This window comes from Ammospiza caudacuta, chromosome 17, assembly GCF_027887145.1.
Source record: "Ammospiza caudacuta isolate bAmmCau1 chromosome 17, bAmmCau1.pri, whole genome shotgun sequence".
NCBI lineage: Eukaryota > Metazoa > Chordata > Aves > Passeriformes > Passerellidae > Ammospiza > Ammospiza caudacuta.
In genome coordinates, this window is record NC_080609.1 from 12,915,574 (window position 1) to 12,936,725 (window position 21,152).

Here is a 21,152-nt window from a genome sequence, read left to right on the forward strand (position 1 = left end):
GCTCAAATTAACATTTTAATGCATTCACTGTAAAATTTAAGCACTTTAAGCACTGGGGTGGCTGCTGAGTAAACCCCCTGGGAAAGGAGCAGATTGATGACTTAACACCACAAAATCAGTAAGGTCCAGGTTTCACCAGCAGCAGATTCACTGCAGTTATCAGGGGCAGATAATGTGACAATATTTGGCCTCAATGAGTTTTGAGGTGACCAGTAATGCCTGTGATGGAATAAAACCAGAGAACATATGGCATTTCATGTGCTGAAACTGTCAGACTCACAATTAACTGATTAGAGTGCATATGGTGCTCACAGACAGGGGAAATCTCTCAGTGTAAAAGATGCTGGAGACCATTGAAGGTGTCAGCGTGAGTCTTCCCTGCAAATCTCTCTTCATTAAAGTTTCGTATGGAGCCAGGAGTGTTGTAATAAAATCACTATTAATGCAGTTATATTTATGATTATCTCCCTTTTGTGCAGCTGGATTTAACTTTTCAAACACTAAACTCCACATCAAAGCTTTTTCATAGTGGCTGCTGCAAGCACAGAAGCTTTTTGTTTTGTCATATTTAGCTTGAAATTAAAAGGAATGAAAGCTAAGATGGTAAAAGTAAACCAAGATTGTCAAGAAAACTATTAATATGACCAGTATCAAAACAAAAATTCACTCTGCCATAGAAATACAGTTACATTTCTGTTTAAACTATTTGTAACAGGCTGGCCAGGGACAAACTCATTCCTTCTACAGTTCCAAAACACACTTTTAAAGAGATGGTGAGTGACACTTCATTAACCACGTGAAATGGGCTGACACAGCCTGCTTGCTTTTCCAGCCACCATTTCAGATGACATTTTTCTTTGCATCTCTCTGTGCTTTACATTCAACACTGTAAAATAATTCCTTGAACCCTCCCCAGCCACATCAGCCCTGTGGAGGCGGGGATTGGGCTGGGGGCAGTTTTTCTCACATTCCCTCTGCTCTTTCTAGCAGCTTCCCAGCAAAGGACCTACCAGAGACCTCAGCTCCTTAATAAGTTAAAAGCTCTTGCCTCAGCCCAAAATCTTCCCAGCCCCTCACAGCTTCCTCCTCTCTCTAACTGTATTATCTCTATCGCTCCATCTTCACCAGAGCTTCCTGACTGCTGCTGAAATGGATGGGAAAACCTTCCTTTCCAGAGTAAGGAAAAAAAACCCAGCTTTTCCCCCTCTGTTTTGTCAGAAATGGTGTTTCTGGTAACAGATTTAGGCAGGCAGGATAAACAAGAAAAAAGAAACTATTAAGGGGTTCTCTTCTAGGGAACACAGATTGATTTTGTTAAATTAAGTACTCTGTAGCAAAAAATATAAAAAATAAAAAGGAAAACATTGTGATAAAAATTCATGGTTCATGGTGCAAATGTTAAGATTTATGAAAAAAGCTGAGGGGCAGAACCCACAAAATGTAATGGAGGAGGATGCATTTCCCTTAGAGTGTTCTAGGTCTTTGTTAAACCCCAGAAGCCCCTGGACCACAGCAATGCCTGGAGCCTCCCTGGCAGAGATGGAGCACACAGGGACTGTGTCCCTCTGTCTGCTGGGTGCCAGAGACCCCTCTGTGGGCATCACTGTGGGCACCCACAGCAGTACATCCCTGCTAACTAGTGGTCTTGATTGTTTTCTACACTATAGCCATATCAGCCTTCCAAAATGTGTCAGCCAGGCCTTTTCAGCTCCAACCCATCACTGCCCCTGTCTGCAGCCTCCTCTGGGTCTGTCTGGAGTAGTTGTGCCCTGCTTGCTTTGCTGGATGCTCCCAGCTGAGCACTCCTGGCTCTCCCGTGCTCCTCCCCAGCCCATGCACACCAGAGGCTCCCAGGCTGCTCCAACCCTTCTGCCACACTGATTTAAACATGCTCAAGCTCCCTTTTCCTTCTCTCCTCCTCCCCTACAGAGGCTGTTTCTCCCACATCCCAAACACCTGAGGTTCCAAGGTGCCTCATCCCAGCAGTCTGCTCTGTTTGTGAGCTGAGTCATGCAGGTGTCAACATTTCCAAACCTCATGGGGAGGCTCAGCAGAGCTGGGAGGGTGCAGAGCATCAAGTCAGGAGTTATTAATAGCTGCCATCGACCATCTCAGCAGCTTTGATCTACTGGCAGCTGATTACAGCTGCTGCTCCTGATGATGAAGCACTAGGGGTCCTGCCTGTACCTCAATTTCTCTTTCCAGTTTTCAAGTTTTTACTGGAACAAAACACTTTTCCCCAAAATTTCGAAACAGATGGGATTCAGCAGCCAACACTGCAGTCAGAAAGGCAAACACAATCAAGCTGAAGTGCAAAATTGTACTTTGAGAGGAAAATATCAGGTCTTTGAAGCTTGCTTCTAGCAAAGTTTTAGAGGTTGACATCAGACACAACAAACCTTCAGAGAACACATCTCCGTTTTGAAATTTTCCATGTACCCCTTAATCCATATCCATGAAAATAAACTTAGAATTTGTTCCCTATAAATAATTAAAGGAGTAGAACCAAATAGTTCCCACACTATTCTATGCTTTCATCTGAAGAAGAAAAGATAATTTGCTCTTGCCTGAAGACAACACAGCACACCTGAAACATTCAAGGAAACAATTCAGAAAATCTCCCTGCCACTGTTGGGAACAACTAAGGAAGCAGGATAAAATAGCCATGTATCCCTTTATGTCAGCATCATTGAATCCTGCTCTGTCTGCTGGGAAGCAATGCAGTGTTCAAAAGACAAAACAGAGAAACCTTCTGAGGCAGATGAATTCAGGCAAATTTCCTTTTTATCTGGTGTTACCAAGCTAACTTCTCTATCAGCTTGCCCAAAACTTTTCAGAATTCATTTTCAATGAAATGGATCCACACCAGGACACTGATCTACACCACATTGTGCTGTCCTTAGGATTTAAAGATCACTGAAACCAGTACTGCCTGAAATAAGGCCCCTTCTCCCAACAGGAGGAAAGAGCATTTTTAAAGATGCCAGAAACAACAGAGTTTTGTGCAGAGTGAGACAGTTCTCTGTGTCACTCTGTGACTTGAGCATGAACTCAAGGAGCAATTTCTACCATTCTACTCCACTTGAGTTATAACACCTAAATCTACATGATGATGGAATTAGACACAAAGAAAAACTCACATACTTATGACTATTGTAAAGCCTGATGTAATAAAACTGCCAAGCTCTAAGATCACAGATATATTCCAAACATTTCAACTCATGACCACAAAGCCCATTCCACTAAGCACAACAGAAGAAAGGAACAATTTGGCCAGTGCAGGTTAACTTCAGCTCAACCACAGTCACATTTCAGAATCCAAAACTTCAAAAGGAGAACTAAGGAGAATATAATAATTCCTTTCAGAAATATTTCTATCTTTGGACAGAATGTATTCTTTCTTAGAGAAAACCTAGTAAAAAACACTTAACAGTGACCAGTATTCTGGGGTTTTTCAGGCCCAAGAAGTGAAGAATTTACAGCAGATGCATACTTCTTCAACCCTTAAGTAAAGCTGTTGCAAACACAAGTTGCTCACATTGTGTACAGCAGATCCTTGATTACACATGTGATGTGAATCAAGAGTGAATCTCTTCCACTACACCACAGAGAAGACCCCACACCTGCTACCCCTTCACAACCCTTTCACCACAGGGAGTGGTTGCCCCTCCAGCCACGCAGAGCAGCACAGCACACTCAGCACACCCAAAGATGATTATTCTTGGCTCCTGCCAGCCTCAGCTGCAGAGCAATAACTCGTGCCTCATATTGATCCCGGAATTTCGGAGCACGAACGCCGCAAATCCGGCTCCGGCGAGAGCAGATCCCGTCACCAGGCAACTCAGTCTTAGAGGTCTCAACTCCTGCACCCCTGGGCTTAGAGCAGGATGCTGCTTTATTACCTCCAGCTCGGTGTTGTGAGCGTGCAGCTTCTGCACTATGTCCTCGGCCTCGCGCATGCGGCGGCTCAGCTGCGGCGAGTGCTCCGCCGGCGTCAGCTCGCTGTCGTAGGACTCCAGGATCGCCCGCATCCCATCGCGCTCCTGCGGGAACAGCAGCAAAATGCTCAGGGATGGAGGCACAGAGCACACAGCCTGCCAGGAACAGCAGCAAAATGCTCAGGCATGGAGGCACAGAGCACACACCCTGCCAGGAACAGCAGCAAAATGCTCAGGCATGGAGGCACAGAGCACACACCCTACCAAATGCTCAGGGATGAAGGCCCAGATCACACCAGGAACAGCAGCAAAACATTCAGGGATTGTTGGACAAATCCCTTTTCTGACCCTGAGATGGGGCAACTGAGAGGTGTTTTAAAAACTTTTATTCCATGTCACTATACAGCACAAAATAAAACAAGGTGGACATTGGAATATCCAAGGTAAAAAGGGCAGTTTAATTTCTGACTCCAACATTTGCAAATTTTCAGAAGTGACAATGGATTGGAGGATGACAGTGCCACCTCTCCAATGACACTGGGCAAACCAACAGTCCATCAAATTTCTCCTCCTCCAGAAATGAAGGTAAAACAAAAATTATTTAGAGAAGCGTGTGACAAAGTTCATGACAAGAATGTAAATATCAGAAGGTTTAGAAGAACTTAAAAGAATAGGGTGACAATTCCATTTTCAGTCTCACGAAAAGGTAAGGCAATACAGATGTTATAATTCACACCATCACAATCAGAAGCCAACTATTTCCTAATTACAATACACTATATAAGTGTTTCCCGGCTTATCAGCTTTAGCCACACCACACTGTAGATACCTTAAAGCCAATCATCTAAAACTACCCCCTGTGGGTCCTACTACAATGCATCTTTCACAGCTCTATTTCTCCAAAGTATTTAGTCTTATTTGCAAGGCCATCCCTTGAAACTTGTTCCTAGCTCCATTTCTCTCTCAACAATACCTGTCCTATTCCATGGCATTTCAGAGTCAGCATTTCTTATCTCCAAGTTTGCATACAGATGCATAGTGTGGACCTACAGAACTCTACAAATTTATTTCCCACATGGGATAAAGGCCCAGACCACACACCTTGCCAGGAACAACAGCAAAAACTTTTAAGGATAAAGCTCCAGAGTGTGCTACAAGAGCCTTCTGCATCTTTACCCACTTTGTTCTTTTATGCAACAACTCAACTCTGATGGATGCAGGCTCATCGTCTTCATATCAGCATCAAGGCACAGATGAACACACAGTTCTAATAAAATAAATGTTGCTGCTGTGAAAAGTGAAAAATTAAGACTTTCTTGTGTCTATAAAACCCCACATCCTTCGCAGGAAAGCAACATGCAGACACTCTAACAAGCAGATGGCAACTGAAAACAGAGCCTGCCTTCTTCCTGGAGACACTCTTCTAATTCAACATGGCTGAATGGGATTCCTCAGCAAAATATTTAGTGTTGTACTTGACATTTTTCCTGCCAGAGCCTCAGCAAAGAAAGAACAGAATTGTCACAACAGAAATGAAACAGATTTGACATCGAACAAAGTGGCTGAGAGCAAATATCCTCAAAATGGTATGTGACTTATCACTTGTTAGATGCTGCAACACTCAGTGCTTGTAACAAACATTTTTTCAGAGGTTAATGTCTGGCAGGCAGTGTTTGGCTCACTTCTCTATCTACTGGCAATTATAACCAGGCATTTGCAGAGAAAGACAAACAGAAGGATCCTTCTCCCCTCCCTGACAGCAGCTCCCCAACTACAAGGCTTTTTGTGTGGGCTGTTGTATGAAATATTCCTAATGCATTCCCAGCTTCAGAAGCACCTAATGCCTCCCTCTCACGCAGTGATGGAGGAGAAGAATGAGGCCAAAAGGAAAATTTGAAGAAGGAGGTGTGCACTGCATTGTGCACACAGGGATTAGCAGCTGGTTGAAGTTTCATCTCTTGACTGCATGGAAGAACCTGGATGCTTATGAGGCTACAGAACAGGGTCAAAGCAGCACAGGCCCTTGGCATAAACCCAAAGAGCCAAAACTCTAAGGAAACCTGAGCAGTGCTGCCCACCTTTCACTGCTGAAGTCTGCTGCCTTCCCTGCTACACAAATGCAGGAGCAGCATGGACAAACCAGCTCCTTGCTGGGAATTCTGCCATCACAAAGGAATATCAGATCATCACTGGGCTGTGCAGTTCACATCCAGCTCAGCTGCACTTAAAAGCTTCACTTGGGCAAATCAGGAATTGTTGGGGCAGGAAAAAAAGGTCCTTTTCCCCACACCCCTAAATGCAAAAGGCTGAATTTCACATAGTGAAGGTGGCCACTAACCACCCAGCTCAGCCTGGATACAAAGGTTATCTCCTCCTTCCAAATCTAAAGGTCAAAGACTGAATGTGGATAGCAAGTGTCCATGTGGGAAAGGAAGGAACATCCAAATTCAAGGTGTGACAACAAGACTGGGGGCACTGCCAGAGGTACAGTGTGCTCAGAACACATCATGGACTGAAGGGTCAGCCAAGATAGTTGAGTTGGTCAGCAGGTAAAAGGACCCCAAGACTGAAGGACAGCCTGGGGCTACAGGAACTGAGTTAATAAAATTATAAAGAAAAACAGGTTTCAACATAAATAGTACCAGCAGCTATTACCAGTTCCTAGCCCAGGTTTGACTGAAAAGAAATATTTTTCCAGGGAAATAGTTTTGCCATAGCTTAGAACTGTTCATCTGACAGACATGTGAAAGGAAATACCTCCACATTACTGAAAAAGAAGAAGAAAATCCAAATGGAGTCACATCTGCCTTGTAATGAACTCGCTAAGCAGAGAGGCAGCAGGACAGGATCTCTCCATCCTCCTCTTCCCCCTCCAGTACCCACAGACATTACCCAATGCATTCTCCATAAAGCAAACTGCTTTTGCTTGGAAGATAAATTCCATTCCCCACTTACAGCCAAATCACTTTCTAGAGCACAGAAGAGAACATAATGACAGCATTTAGTGAAGGTATTGGTTTGAGCTTTGCATGTTGTTGCAATTAGATTTGCAATTACAGCATCCTCTCTTCTTCTCTCACTCAGAGCTGCTCTGCTGCCCTAATTTCCTCCTGAGCATCTTTTATCCATGTGATAACTCACCACTGCTATGTTCTTTCTGTTGAGAGTCCCAAAATCCTTGGTGTTTTTTCAAAAGCATGCAGGACCCCTGGCACGTCCCATCACACTTGGTTTACAATTAATTAACTGCTGAATATGAGCTTATTTGAGTCATCTCCATCAAGACCCCAGCACCTCCTGGGCTGCTGAGTACAAGGAGGACAAACTCCAGCTTTCATGTGAGCATGGGAGAACTACATGGGAGCATGACCAACCCCACAGGCTGTCCGCCCCCTAAAATCAACCCCAGTCCTTGCCCTTCAACGCATCTCTCTAAAATAAAGAGTAAACTTGTCAAGAAAAAAAAAAATCACACATGGTAAACACAGCAAAAGCTGTATTGGAAAAAAATTTTCTGAAAAGCTGAACTAAAAGGTGGCACAATTAAACACTTGATCCTGGAGTTTACTTAGCCTCTTTAATTATTTCTAAATATTAATACTGTTAGTGAAATCAATGCTCAGCTTCCAAGTGGTCCCCAGCTCCATTTTTTAAATTTCTCCCCATCAAGAGCACTTACTAAAAGCTTTTCCCTCCCTCCTAAAGATCTTGTTCGTTTGGCAGGAAACAGAAGTTCTTGTTGAGAAGTCCTCTGTCTAAAAAGATTCTCTAAAATGTAATCCTAATTTAGTAATTACTGCAGTATTTCCTCATTCTTCACAACCCATCAAAATCCTCCCCAGGCACTTTCAGATGCCCTTTCTAACCTTATTCTAATACAGCTGCTTGGCTGCTTCCTATCTGGAGAGGATTCATCAGAATTACTAAAAAGCAGTTCCTCTGGGAATTACCAAAATTTCCCCAGCACAGGGGAAATCTCTGCTAACTCACCATGGCCCTACCCTACCATGGCATAATTCCAGGTGATCTTTACCTTGACCAGCTTTAAATCAACACTTGAACAGAAATGCAGCTCATTCCAAACATGCCCTAAATGCAGAATAATAATTTTGATGTTCATTACAAACCTAGGAAATTAATGCCCTACAGCAAACCCTGGTGCTGCAGCTTGCAGCTGTGTTTGAGGAGATGTAAGTTTGAAAAAGAGGAAGGATAGTGATTTTTTCAAAGGTTGAACAGTTTCCCTTCCTTCTGCCAGCACCAGCCCATTCATCAAATAAATATTCCTCCCACTATTGCATAAGTAACTAAGAAGAAAACACATTTTAACCAGAAACTAGAGCTAATCCCTTGAAAATGTGCTATGGGAAAAAACAAGATGACACCTCTAAGATGAAGCTTCTCCCCAGTCCTCCCATCAGCTCCTTCACTCCCTCTGTGTAAAACCAAAATTTGACTTGGCTACAAGCAGCTTGAAGCTCAGAGTAAGTCCCTTTCTGCAGTTTTCACACCCCAGAGAGGTTTAGAAACAGCAGGAATAGAAGTGGGGTCCTCCAGGACTTTTGGGTTAATTTTAGGGAAAGAACTAAGAAGGGTTCACATAAGCACCATCATCATCATCACTGCAACCACAGACACCTGCACACTGAGGAGCATCCGAGCCACTCCTGCCTGGGTGTGGGAAGCAACTGAAGAGTAAAACATAGCCAAAAAAACCACAAAAAGGTGTCTGACCCTATATACATACATATAAGTTCAGGCTCTTCCTCTGCTGCTGCTCTTTAGCCCCTCTTCAAACACACACCCCCCATTCACCACAGACTTTCTAATTACTTGAAGAAAAGAAAAATCAATAAGAAAGAAATTAAAGTTACAAATCTAGCTCAAGTCACTCACACACCCAGGGAAAATGTGTTCCTGGGGTAAAGTTTATCTAGTGTCATAATTTTATTGAAATCCTATATCTTCCTATTGACTTTTATGGTTTCAAGCTGGATGCCAGAGTTATCATTATTAGAGTCTCAGGGTTGCTCGCAGGCCTGAGGTTTGAGGTGGCTTTTTTATTTTTTTCCTTTTATAAACAAGCTGTAATTGTCTGGTTTATTGATCAATAAATCTTTCAACTGCCTCTCTTCACCCCGCTCCTGTTCTGGTGAGTCCCCTGCACCATTCTCTGCAGGAAAATACAGGGTTGTTGTTTTTTAAAGAACAGATTGCTTTGTCATTAGCAATGAGAGAGCAGGAATTGTGCTGGTCAGTTCCAATAATGGCTTTTTAATGACACATTCTAGTCACAGTAAAATCTGCTTTATTTCCACACGAGTGAACCCTGACTATTAATCCACAACCCAATGGCACAGCTCTCTTGCTCTCTCACTTGTGCACAGGTTAGAGCCTGGCAGAGGAGAAAGACTCTACAGTGGAATCAGAATGATATTTTGTAGAATATTTCCCTTCCCACTTGGTGCTTTTTTGATGGTACAGAAATATTCCCAAGTATTACATCAGCTTTTTGTTTAATTAATGATAATTTTTGAGGAATGTTAACAGGCTGCTTCATTATCAGAAATCAGTGGCAAGATTTCTTCCCCCTCCTCTTCATCTTCAGACTCCTAAATCCAAATTAATTGTAATAAGGGAAAATTTCAAGACTGAAGAAATATATGGAGCCTCAACATCAAACAGATGCTATTTGCAATCAGGTATAATTTAGCTAACTATTTCTTGTAAAAACACAAATAAAAGAAAGAGGCAACTGTGGAACAGAGGTCTGGGCTTTCTGGTTTTAAACTAATATATAGAAGAAGGGAGATGGCAAGTGGAGCTTGACCAGATGTTTAACATCAGTAAAATTAGTGAGAGGCACAGGAATATAAACTAAAATATAGTTAGAAATAACTGAAGAATACTTAAATATATTAGAATGTGTCAGGACCTACTGACAAAATATATCCTTAGGTTACTTGATAAAATTAATCACATTAATCTCTGGTCCATGAGCAACCTCCTTTTGTGAGGAACTCACAAATGTTAAGACAGCAACTGGAAACAGGACAGACAGATCCAACTTTTAAGAGAAGGATGGATGAGAGGATACAAATTCTGGCAATTATAAATCACTTCAATATTTCGGTATCTCATAAAATACTTGAAAAAAACATTAACAATCAAATTGCAAACAGCTAGAGAAGAATTAAGGACAAGAAACAATCAACTGAGCCTTAATATGAATAATATGAAAACAGTCTAATTTCCTTCTTTGACAGGTAAATTGTCTACTGAATAAAGGCAAATAATAAATGTGATAAATCTTAACTGCAGTGATGTGTTTATCAAAGAGGAGAATTACAATTCAACAACATCTCTGTAATTCAGAGGAATGAGTTTGTACCAGGGTGATGAAGCTCACGGAAACAAAGCACAGAGCCCTGAGTGCTGGGTGCCAGCAGAGCCACCAGGCTGCACAACAGTGGGAATCTGCCCCTTCCAGGGCTGCCTGTTTGTGCCTTCCTGATGGGAAACATGTGCAGCCCTCTCCAGGTTCACCAGGATACAGTAGATGCTCTACACCCTAAAAAAAGCATCAACCAGGGACTGGGAACAGGGATGCTGACAATTAACAGGTTCTGCCCCAGTCTAGGGCTGTTAAGCCTTACTTTGGAAGTAAAGTAACTAAAGTAAGTTCTTCTATGTTCAAATCCTGTTGTTTTATGGAAAGTGTAGGGGGAAAAGCAACAACCAAGCAACAGCAAGGCCCAGGAAGCACCAGCCCTGCAGGGACAGCTGGGGATAAAGACACATTGGGTCAGACTCTGCTCTTATCCCTCAGCTCCCTCTTGCAGCACTGCTAATTAGCACAGGAGCTAATGGACTCTTCTGGAACAAAAACCCCAAGAGCTCTCAGCCAAACAAAGCCAGCAAAAGTTAAATTACCAGAAACTTCTCAACCCCTCCTTGCCTTCAGCAGCAGCTATGGTGACCAGAAGGCAAATGGCTCCCCTTCCTCTTAGCACTCTTATCTTCTGTACAAATCACCTTTAAACCAAAATTTTCTACTCCCAAGCCTACAAATAGCTTCCTTCTCAGCTGCAGCCATTTCCCAACACTTCTCTCTGTGGCTGACCTATTTTCACATTACTTTGCAAATCAGAACTGACTGCAGACACATATGTATGCACACACCATTGACTTTCTACTCAAGACCTCAATTAAAACACCATTTACAAAAAAAACCCTGTTAACTTCATAAAAATAAAAACATCCAGCAGATTTCACTATCCTTGCCCTGACAAGACCATTAGGAAACATTTTTTTAAAGTATCCTTAATTCTCAGATGTGACTGTCTATATATCAACGCTCTGCTGGTGTTTTTGCCCCTCAAGCCAATATAAAGCTACTGCAGGAATCTAAAGATGGATTTAACCTCTAAAGAAGCCTTGCAGATGTGCTGTGCCCTAAAACTAAGGCTTCTCCAAGAAAAATAAAATATTCCTTCTTTTGAAGTCCAAGTAGCTGCATGCACACCTAAGAGGAGCAGGTGGGGAGAGGTCAGAAAAGCTGGTGCACATAACCACAGGCACACAGCAAACCAGGAATCCCTGTGTGTGCCATCATCTCTCTGCAAGGGATGGCTTTCATCTGTTTTCTAACACTCTTAGAGCCATTTTCTTGCTAGGAGAGTCAGGTTATCATTCAGCCTGAAAAGCAACTTTCCTCTCAAGGCTGGAAGTGCGGAGAAAGCAACAACTCAGGGAAACTGTGGTGGGAAGAGGGCACAATCAGGCAAAGCCTCATTTCAGGTGCCAGAACAAGGCATTCAGAGACTCTCCTAGCTTCTCAACCACCCATTCTTAAATTTTGGAGCAACTCTACAATCCAATTGCTCCTCTGGCCAACGTTCAGATGGCAGCTTTAAAACTCCTACAAATACCTGTGTACATCTCACATGCTCGTGTATTCTGTGGGTTTTCCTCCTGATTTATAGTCCTCCCTTTCTAGCTCCTGTCCCTCTCCTCCAACACTTCTCTGCAGAGAGCTCAGCTTGCCTTATATCCTGGCAATGGACCAGAGCAAATAAATCCACTGTAACTCTTTTAATCCGTCTCTGATAAATCTCCTGCTTTACTATCTTCTGGAAAATTGGGCATGGTCTCTGAAAGCCCCATTTTGCTTATAGCACATCCATATGCCAGCTGACAAGCAATCATACAACTGACACTGCAACAAATTAAATATTATCTGACTAAAATACCCCTGGGGTCCTCTTGCTTCACAGTGAGTTTAACATGTTTAGTTATGTTTCTTAGCCTCCTGCTGCTGTGGAATAATTGTATGGATTTTTTTCTTAGTTTAGCTCCCCTCTACTGGAACACTCACTGCTGCCTGTCTCCAGAGTGAGCCTGCTTTTCTGTCTCAGTGTGTTTGGCATCTCTTCATCCCAAAAAAACCCTCTTTTTCCTATCATTTCTCACAGTCCCACTGCTTTATCAGTGGCAATCTTGTGTGTGAAGCTGCCTTATTCACCTGCCTCAGCACAGGGTCACTCCCCATCTGACACCAGTATCTAACACCATGTGCATGGTTCACATGTGAAAAACAGTAATTTATTTTTAAAAAGCCACCCAAAAACCTGGAACATACCTTCTTCAATCTAGCTACTAGATTGCCATCACTGCCAGAGGGAAAGCATACAGCTGACAAGGGAATGGATTCATCCTCACTGGCAATACAAAACTAATGTTACCTATTAAAAAAAAAAAAAGAAAAAAAAAAAAAAAAACAAAACAAAACAAAAAAAACCCACTAAAAATCAGAAAAAAAGCGATGGTACAAGAGATTTTTATGCTGCTAGGGTATAAAATTTCACCCCTATGTTCATTCCTTACGCTCAAATTTCTTTCTCCTCCTGTCTACTAAGTAACCCAGAAATTGGCCTCTAAAGCTCTTAACAGACAGTTTCCTGCAGTTTTAACCACTCAAATATCATTAACTTGGGAGAAAAGTAAACTGAACTGTGCTCAAAGCCAGTGCAGTTATCTCTGCAAGAACAAAGGGGGAGGAATGGCCCCATCACCTGGGCTCTGCTCCCTGGGCATTCAGGCTAAGACAGAACTGAAGCAGGAGGGCAAAGCTCTCACATCACATTGGAGAGGACAAAAAAATAAAATAAATAAAATAAAATAAAATAAAATAAAATAAAATAAAATAAAATAAAATAAAATAAAATAAAATAAAATAAAATAAAATAAAATAATCAGACATGAGTTCGTCCAATCCAACACAGCACATTCCATTGAACTCTAAAGTAATTCCTTGATCCCTTCATGATGTGTCAACAACTCCAGAAATATGCCAGCTGTGGCGTTTTAAACAAGGCAAAGAAAAAGGGACTTTAGGTGATGCCTCAGAATATACATCACCTGACTGCTTTATTAGAAGATATTAATAATTTCCCATACTTTACTTAATTCATAAAACATTCCCTTTACTGCCTCCAGGGTATAAAAATCAGTGATTCCAATAAGAGTTTCACAAATTTTACATCAAGTTATCTCCCAGGTCAGCCATAGCATATCTGCATTATTATAAAGGATTCTCAGGGCAGAGGGGACTCAGCTCTTGGCCCTTGCAGCCCAGCAGAGAGGACACCAGGGGAAGAAGACTGAACTGAGACTGAAATCTGGCCCAGGGGGCACCTTCCATACTACATAAACCTATAAAACAAAAGAATATCCAAATATATTCTTCTTGAAATAATAAGAACCATAAAGGGTCACTTCACACCAAAACCATGTTCCTAACAATAAGATTGGACCAGATTATTCAATCATACCCAGTGATTCACCCAGAGCAGAGCAATAATAAACCTTCACTCTAAACTAAAATTCTATGCTTTCCCTGCATGAGGTCAAAATACTAATTTTACATCACATGTTTCACATTACCTACGTGATGAAGGTTCCATTTTTTAACTTGTACCCTTTGAAAATATCAGAGATCATTTTAACACCTCTGTCTTATAGAAGATGGAAAACTGCATCACCTCTTTGGCTGTTTCCAGGATCAGTTTATTCTCTCACCCAGAGCACAGCTCAGCCAACACCCACAGAATGTGCCTCATTAGCTTCATCAGGATCACCTTCAGAGTTTGCTCTTGGGCAGCAAGTGAGCACCATGAAGCTGATATTTAACCCTGTGACCTGCACTTCTGAAAGAGTTTTCTGCATTTGAAAAGGACAATGTGCCACCTCAGTGCTCTGAAGAGAGGTTTGCCATGTGCTGGCTCTTGAATCCCATCCAAACCTCAGGGCAGGCTGGCAGAGGAGCCCACAACCCCTCTGTGCCTGGGATCCTGCTCCTCCTGAGACCCTGACATGGCGAAGAACAAAATTAAATGTTTAAGAAACAGCTACAAAGATCACTTCAGGCAGGTACTTCACCAAAATTCCAGTTGCACCTTCACCTTGGGCTTCCCAACTCCAGAAAAATGACATCTAATAACAACACCTGAAAAACAACCTCTCATTGACAACTCCTCTGGATGCTTTCATTGATCATATAAATAGCCAGTCTTTCTGAACATTGAGAAGCTCCTGACTTTACTAGTTTTCTGGTGGAAATTAATCCCGTTATTTTTTTTCACTGCTTGAAAATGCATTTTCTTTTATCGGCCTTTAATTTGCCACCTTTCAGCTCCATTGAACATCTTTGTTGCTGCCTTGCACAGACAGGGAAAACAACTCCCAAACACCTCTAAAACCATTCATTCATTAGATTCTGTTCTTCCAAATTGTCACCTCTTCTTCAGCTGCTTTTTAAGGTCAACAAGTCCAATCATCATTTTTCCAGCATAGCAGCTTTGCCAGTCTTTCACACTCCCATCACCCATGTCTGACTGCTGCTCTCATTCTGCAGCAGCTCTGCCTGAGCTGGGTTGGTGAGGAATAAGTGAAGACACAAAGTTCTGGGTCCCCTGCCCTTCTCTCTGTGAGTAACAGGTGCCTCCTCATCCCTCTTGCCACGCTCACAGCAACAGGACAAGATGTTCCCCCAAAAGCTGCAGAGCATGGGGATGACAAAAAAAAACAGCAAATAATCTCCCCCCTCAACCACAGCAGCAGACAACACCAAAAAATAGAATTTATCTCTACACCTGAATCTCCAGTTCTTGTGCTAACAGCACACATGTACAAATTTTCTCAAATTTCAACATTTAAGGACTGAAATTTTTACTTTAAAATAGTCTACTAGTTAGTAAAGCTAATTTTAACTATCTGCCACTCTAAGTGAACACCTTCCCTTTAGTATCATTAGACATTGCAAAATTAATTCACAGACAAAGTGACATTGCTTTCTTTTCTCTCCCTCCACTGTCTCTGCAATATTAAGTCAACAGAATCTTTCCTCAAAACTGCACTGATATCAAGAATGTTATGCTCACACCATTAGACAAAATGTGAAGCACTGAAGTCGTGCTTCATTTAAAATAAGTGGAAAAATCAGTTTACCAGAAGAAAAACATTGTTTAGGAAAGATATTCATTATACACATCTGAAAAACAATTATGATTAAATGTACGAGACAGAAACATTCATCATCCATTTAATATTTGACCACAATGTTTGCATTTTCAACAAAACTAGATTTCAGTCAAGAACAGAAACATTATCAAAAAAAACTCCTTTGTTGCAAACTAAACCCTTTGGTTTGTTTTCATTGTAACAAACTGCCACATTTTGGAGAATGAAACAGACCATCAGCTTTTCTACTTCTGAGAACAACTTCCAAGTGTACAGACTATGGTAAAACCACAGAAACACCTGGCAAACAAAAGATAGAAAGGGAAAAGTCCCTCCCTGCCACCTAACACCACAGAAAAACCTGGTCATTATGATGATTATCCTACCTCCATACTGCAACACTTCCACACAGAACTTTCTGAACAATTTTAAGGGACTTTACTTGAATTTTCACCTTTACTGCATTCCACCTACCAGAAAGGCAATCCAAAGGATGCCCAACCCACCACAGGCAGAATTACAGAATTGTGAGTTTGTAATCAAGTCTTCAAGAAAATAAAAAGGTGGGAACAGACCCTTTTGCACTGCAGTATTTAAACCCACAACACTCACTCCTAAATTTGTCCCATCTCTGGAAAAAAGTCCATTGTGACATGCTAGGAAATACTATCAGAACAATTTTTCTTATTCTAAAGTAAGTTAAAACTTTTAAGTAAAGTCACATATCTGTTGCTATATTTGGTTCTTCTGCTTCCATTTGGAAAATACCATTATATTATTTAATAAAGTGCCTTTCAATAAACCTGGCACACTCCTGACTTAGTACAATCGTTCTCAAATACACCTTTATCTTACCAGCCAGTGCTGTAGGAGATGATGCCACTTTCAATGGAGTCTATTATCAGCACTGGGCAGACTCAAACTTGCACAACAGTTGAGGCTTGAAAGCTGCTGAGGATATTGTCCTCCCCAGCTCTCCTGGTTTCCCTTTCTCTCCAGGAGCACATTCCATGGAATTCTTCCAGGCAGGTTCATGAACAGCTCAGATTCCCCTCTCCAGAAGACCAGGGCTGTGGTCCTGCCATTGGCTTTGCTTCCCTCTCTCAGGAGTCGTTTTCAATTATTTAAAATATTCAATTATTAGTGTCCTTAACATCCACCTTAGGCTGTTTAAAAAACCCTCCACAATCACCATAAAATCACTTGAATCCACAAAAAAGGGTTGGTTTGGTGATGAAGGGAAGGCAAAAGATAACAGGAATAAATCAGACAGCTGGAATTTCTGACCACCTGACAATCACTCTCACTCAACTTATTCCAAAAATATTGCTCATATTTCACTTGCAACTATTACTTTTTACACTTGTCCTTATTATTTCACCTCCAAGAACAACATTTGTGAGCTTTAGCATGTTCAAAGACAGCAGGACAAATGCATTGTTTTTGTCAGTGCAGTCCCAGAGATGCTGCCCATGGTTATTAATTCTCTTCAGCTTCTTGAGGGTAAAGAAGCACCCAAAAAGCAGCAAGTTCCTGCCTGTCCCCCTGTGCACATCAAGGATTCTAAATGCACACACAAACAAAATCAACAAGCAAGGTTATGCAGAAGAATCTCTGTGCCAAATACCTGCCTCAAGTCCATGGGAGATGCAAGACAAATTTCACAGCAGATGTCAAATCTTTTCAACTTTTTCTCTCAATCAAATTAGCTACTAATGAAACAGATTATGATTAATACTCACTTAAGTCAAGAAGAAAATTAGGGGGAAAGCTATCAGTTCAGAACACAAGCAAATCACATCAGTTCCAGGTACACATAACGAAAGGAGAACACGCACAGATAATGCCATTGCTGTATCTTCAGAAGTCTCCAATTTCTGAACAAGCTCTTAAAACAGTGTGATCACCACGTAAGACGATCCTCTAGTGGCATTTCTGTGACACGAGGAACAAGGTACAAGCAGCTGACGTACCTGTGAAGCACAGATGTACCTTCTGGAGATGGAGCTTGTGATGGTCTCAGCACATGAAGCCTCCCAGAGGTTTGTATCTCACTGTCACCTCCACAGAGCTCCACTCATGGAAACATTGATCCCGTCCACCTCAGGCTGCTTGACAAGACCAGGCTGGCTCTCACTTGGATTCCCCCTCAGCCCAGGGAGAGGACACCAAGGTCAGGGAGGGAGGAGAGGCCAAAGCAGAGTCCATCCACCCTGTCTGAGCTCAGAGCTGCTGGGGCAGTGCCTTGGCAGCATGAGCAGAACACAAAATACCTGCTAGAAATGATCTCCACGCCTGTGAGCACAACTCCTGGCAAAAATTTATCACCTCTTCCTCCAGAGCAGTCTTGTACATATTCGAAGATATGCTTCTCTGCAGTATTCACCAGTGTAATTCTTCACTTTTTCCTCTTGCTTTTTTGCCATTTCAGTAGATGGTTAATAAATATCAATTTCTCTCCAACAACTGAGAAGAACCATTCTAGCATATCTCTCAGTTATCCAGAGCTGACTGGAAGGAGAGCCAGGAATAAATGAGATGGGGAATAAGGACAAGAAATCACTTTGTAATTGAAAACTCAGGGCCAAGCAAAATGTAAAATACTCACAGAGCCATGCTAAAAATCAAAGCAAAGAAGAAATGTCTGTGGTCTTTGATAAATAGTCTGTATTTGCACATCCAACAGGTTACCCAATACACCTAATTTTAACACAAATCTCTAAAAGCTTTAAAAACAAATGTAGTACTAATCAAAAACCCTTCCTCACCAAGCCTGTGGCAAAGTTTGTACAAAGACCTGTTCCTCCAGAGGCCACAGAATGGAAACTGTAATTGTATTTAGGTTTTGGATGCGTGAGAAAGGAAGGAAAAAATATTGTCAGTTCAATGTGTATGAAGGAAGATGACATGAAAAGAATAAACAGGTTGAAAACTTGAGAGCTCTGAAGTTTTCATCTCAAAAAAAAACTTTATGCAAAATTTTAAAAACTTCTGAAGAGCACAAGCAAATGAAGGAATTAATCTCCAGCTGAAGTCTGCATGCTTCTAAAAGAAGGTACCTATTCAATCATCTTTTTCTTAATCAACAGTTTAATACTGTAAACAGCAAACCAGCAGCATGACAAATGAAGGTTTTAGAGAGAGCTTCTCCCTGCCTCCTCCTGTGGCACCAAAAGGCAAGCAGCTGCTCGCTCTGCCTGGCACTCCCTGTCCTCACACTGGCACACTAATGGCTTTTCTGACAAGGCAAACTCTAATATTAGACACTGCTCTTATTAGCTCAGATCAGAGGGTGCTGTTAAACCCTGCAGGTACCACACTCTGCCGAGGTTGCTCTTTATTTCACAAATCATGTGTAATTGCCTCTTTAATATCACCCACTGAACTGACTTGAACACAATCATTCCTCTTTAAATTCAACATTCGTGCTCTTCAAACATATTTCATTCTTAAAGAAGACTTTTTACAATAAAAATACTTCAAAAGCTTAGAATTGAAGTTATCAGACAATTTGCCCCACTGATACCAACAGGAAAGAGACACACAAAGGCAACTCCTCCCATGCTCCAAACAGCAATTGCTTTTTCCCTCGCCGCATGAAGAAACAGGGGTTCTCTGAAGTGGTTTTAAACCCTTCTATTTCAATGAACGCCGTGTGATGGATATGGCTGTTATTTGCAACGCCATAGGAGTGTGTTATAAATAAGCCAGTGTTATTTATAAGCAGTGTGCTGTTGTGCACACCAGAGCAGCCCCGGAGGCACAGCATCCCGCGGCAGGCTGGCTGGGGAGGAAGGGTTTGATGGAATGTTGGCACAGGCTCAGGCACGCGGGTGATCCCTGGCAGGAATCAGTGGGGGCATCGTGAGACCCTCACAGGGGCAGAACAAGAGATGGGAAACAAGCAGGAGCTGGGCTGAATTCTGCATTCAACACTAAGGAAATTTCTGTGTTTGACAGCAGAGGCGGGAATGACAGCCTGTCTGTGCTGGGGGTGGTTAATGCCAGCGTGAAGCGCTTGCTCAGTGTGGACTGAGAGGGGAGGGCAGTTACTCATCACTAATGCTTACTTACACACCACTCTCCCACCAAGCTTGCTAACAGTCTGGCATGTTAATGGATAGTAAGGAAATTTTTTTTCTCCCTCTTCTCATCTTTGGTCTTACCCGCTATGTTGGAACCAATTTAATTACTGCTAAATCATCTCCAACAAAGCACGCCAAGCCTGGCCCTGCATTTATTCAAGAGGTGTGATTTTATCCCTCAGTTTCTCCTGCTTTTTCACTTATTTGCTTTTTAAACAGAAGAGAGGACTGTCAGGATGTGTGAGTTTTGTATTTCCCTGCCTTTTACAGATGACATTAGCCTCTTCCTTGCTCATCCCTACTGAAACAATGCTGTCTCCTGGCACGTCAACTTTAAAAAGCAAATGCAATTGAAGTTATCACCACGCAGCTCACAAAGAGAGATACCTGCATGATATAATTGATTCCTCTTCTGATCTCACTGGTTAACAAAAATAATTGAATTTGGTACTCTTTTTAACACACTCACATATTCTTTTACAGTTCTGAGTTGAACATCCTCGCTGCTTTTGTCCTTGGTCTCATTTTCGAAAACTTTTATCTTTAGTTCACCAATCTAGCACAAGCAAGAGACTCTCCAGTCTGGGGAAAACTGGAGCACAGACAATTAAGGCAAGAGAAGCAGGAGGAAAAATGCAGTATAATATATGCAAATGCAGATGCCTTATGAGGACACTGTTATAAGTAACTTGTTCATGACTCTTCCACTTAGCAGTGCACAAGTGCAGGGCTACCTTTAGGTTTTTATGCTACACTTTTTAGCAATTAATCCTAAATCAGCCTCTTAGGATTAAGAGGCTCAGCATCACCATCTCCATGTCTCAGGAGGAGAAAGTGGTGCCCCCAAGATGAAGTGGTTGTGGTCACTCACCAGGTTAGACCTGGGCTAAAACACAGACCTCTGAAGGCTCTCTGGGGATCTTCTCAGTGATTAGGTCATTCTTGTCAAAACAAAACACCAAAATGTGCACCAGCTCTGGCTAGGAAAGGATCACTGGAAGGTGCAGCCACTTCTGAGGTGCTGCCTCTCCTGAAGACAGAGAAGGGCAAAACCAGAAGGAAGCAGCAAAAGGAAGCAGAAATAGTGACAAGTATGAGCATTCCCAAAGCATTCCTGTTGCACGTGCTCCAAATTCTTGACATTCAAAAGTCATGAAAGACATCAGGAGATCTAATTCCTTTCTGGTTTTGCAGAAGACATGATCAGTCCCTACCAGAATCAACCAAAATGTGGCTTTAATTCTAGGAGTAAAAGGGGAAATCCAAAAGTGCTGCTTTGTCCCACTATGAGGAGATCATGCCATCATCTCCATCCCTCTGGAGATGAAGATTACCAGCTCTACCTGTAACCACTGATGCTCCATTCTATCCCTCACGTCAGCAAATGAACTCAGAAGAAAAGCCTCTCATTTTCTCCTCAAGTCAGCTTTCTGCTGATGGAACTTCAGAAATATTTTCAAACAAGTTCTGAGCAAGGGACCAGAGTATTTAGATTGGGAAGGGGAAAGTCTCAAGTTTTAGGTCACAAACCCCACAGTGAGTTCCAGCAGCACAAAGCCAAAAACCTCCCTGTATCTCCATTTCACACACAGGTGAGGAGAGAAGCCAG

At 42.0% G+C, this 21,152-nt stretch overlaps 1 protein-coding gene across 6 annotated transcripts in view; it reads right to left on the reverse strand.

Annotated features, from left to right (window-relative positions):
• Window positions 1-21,152, reverse strand: part of MAD1L1 (mitotic arrest deficient 1 like 1) — a 346,806-nt gene that overhangs the window by 201,070 nt on the left and 124,584 nt on the right. For 5 of the 6 annotated variants that reach the window (XM_058815934.1, XM_058815935.1, XM_058815937.1 and 2 more), the window contains one exon: window positions 3,903-4,043. The exons of the other annotated variant lie outside the window; for it this stretch is intronic. In XM_058815934.1, the coding sequence (XP_058671917.1) occupies window positions 3,903-4,043 (141 nt within the window). The remainder of the gene's footprint in view (window positions 1-3,902; window positions 4,044-21,152) is intronic. 6 annotated transcript variants of the gene reach the window in all.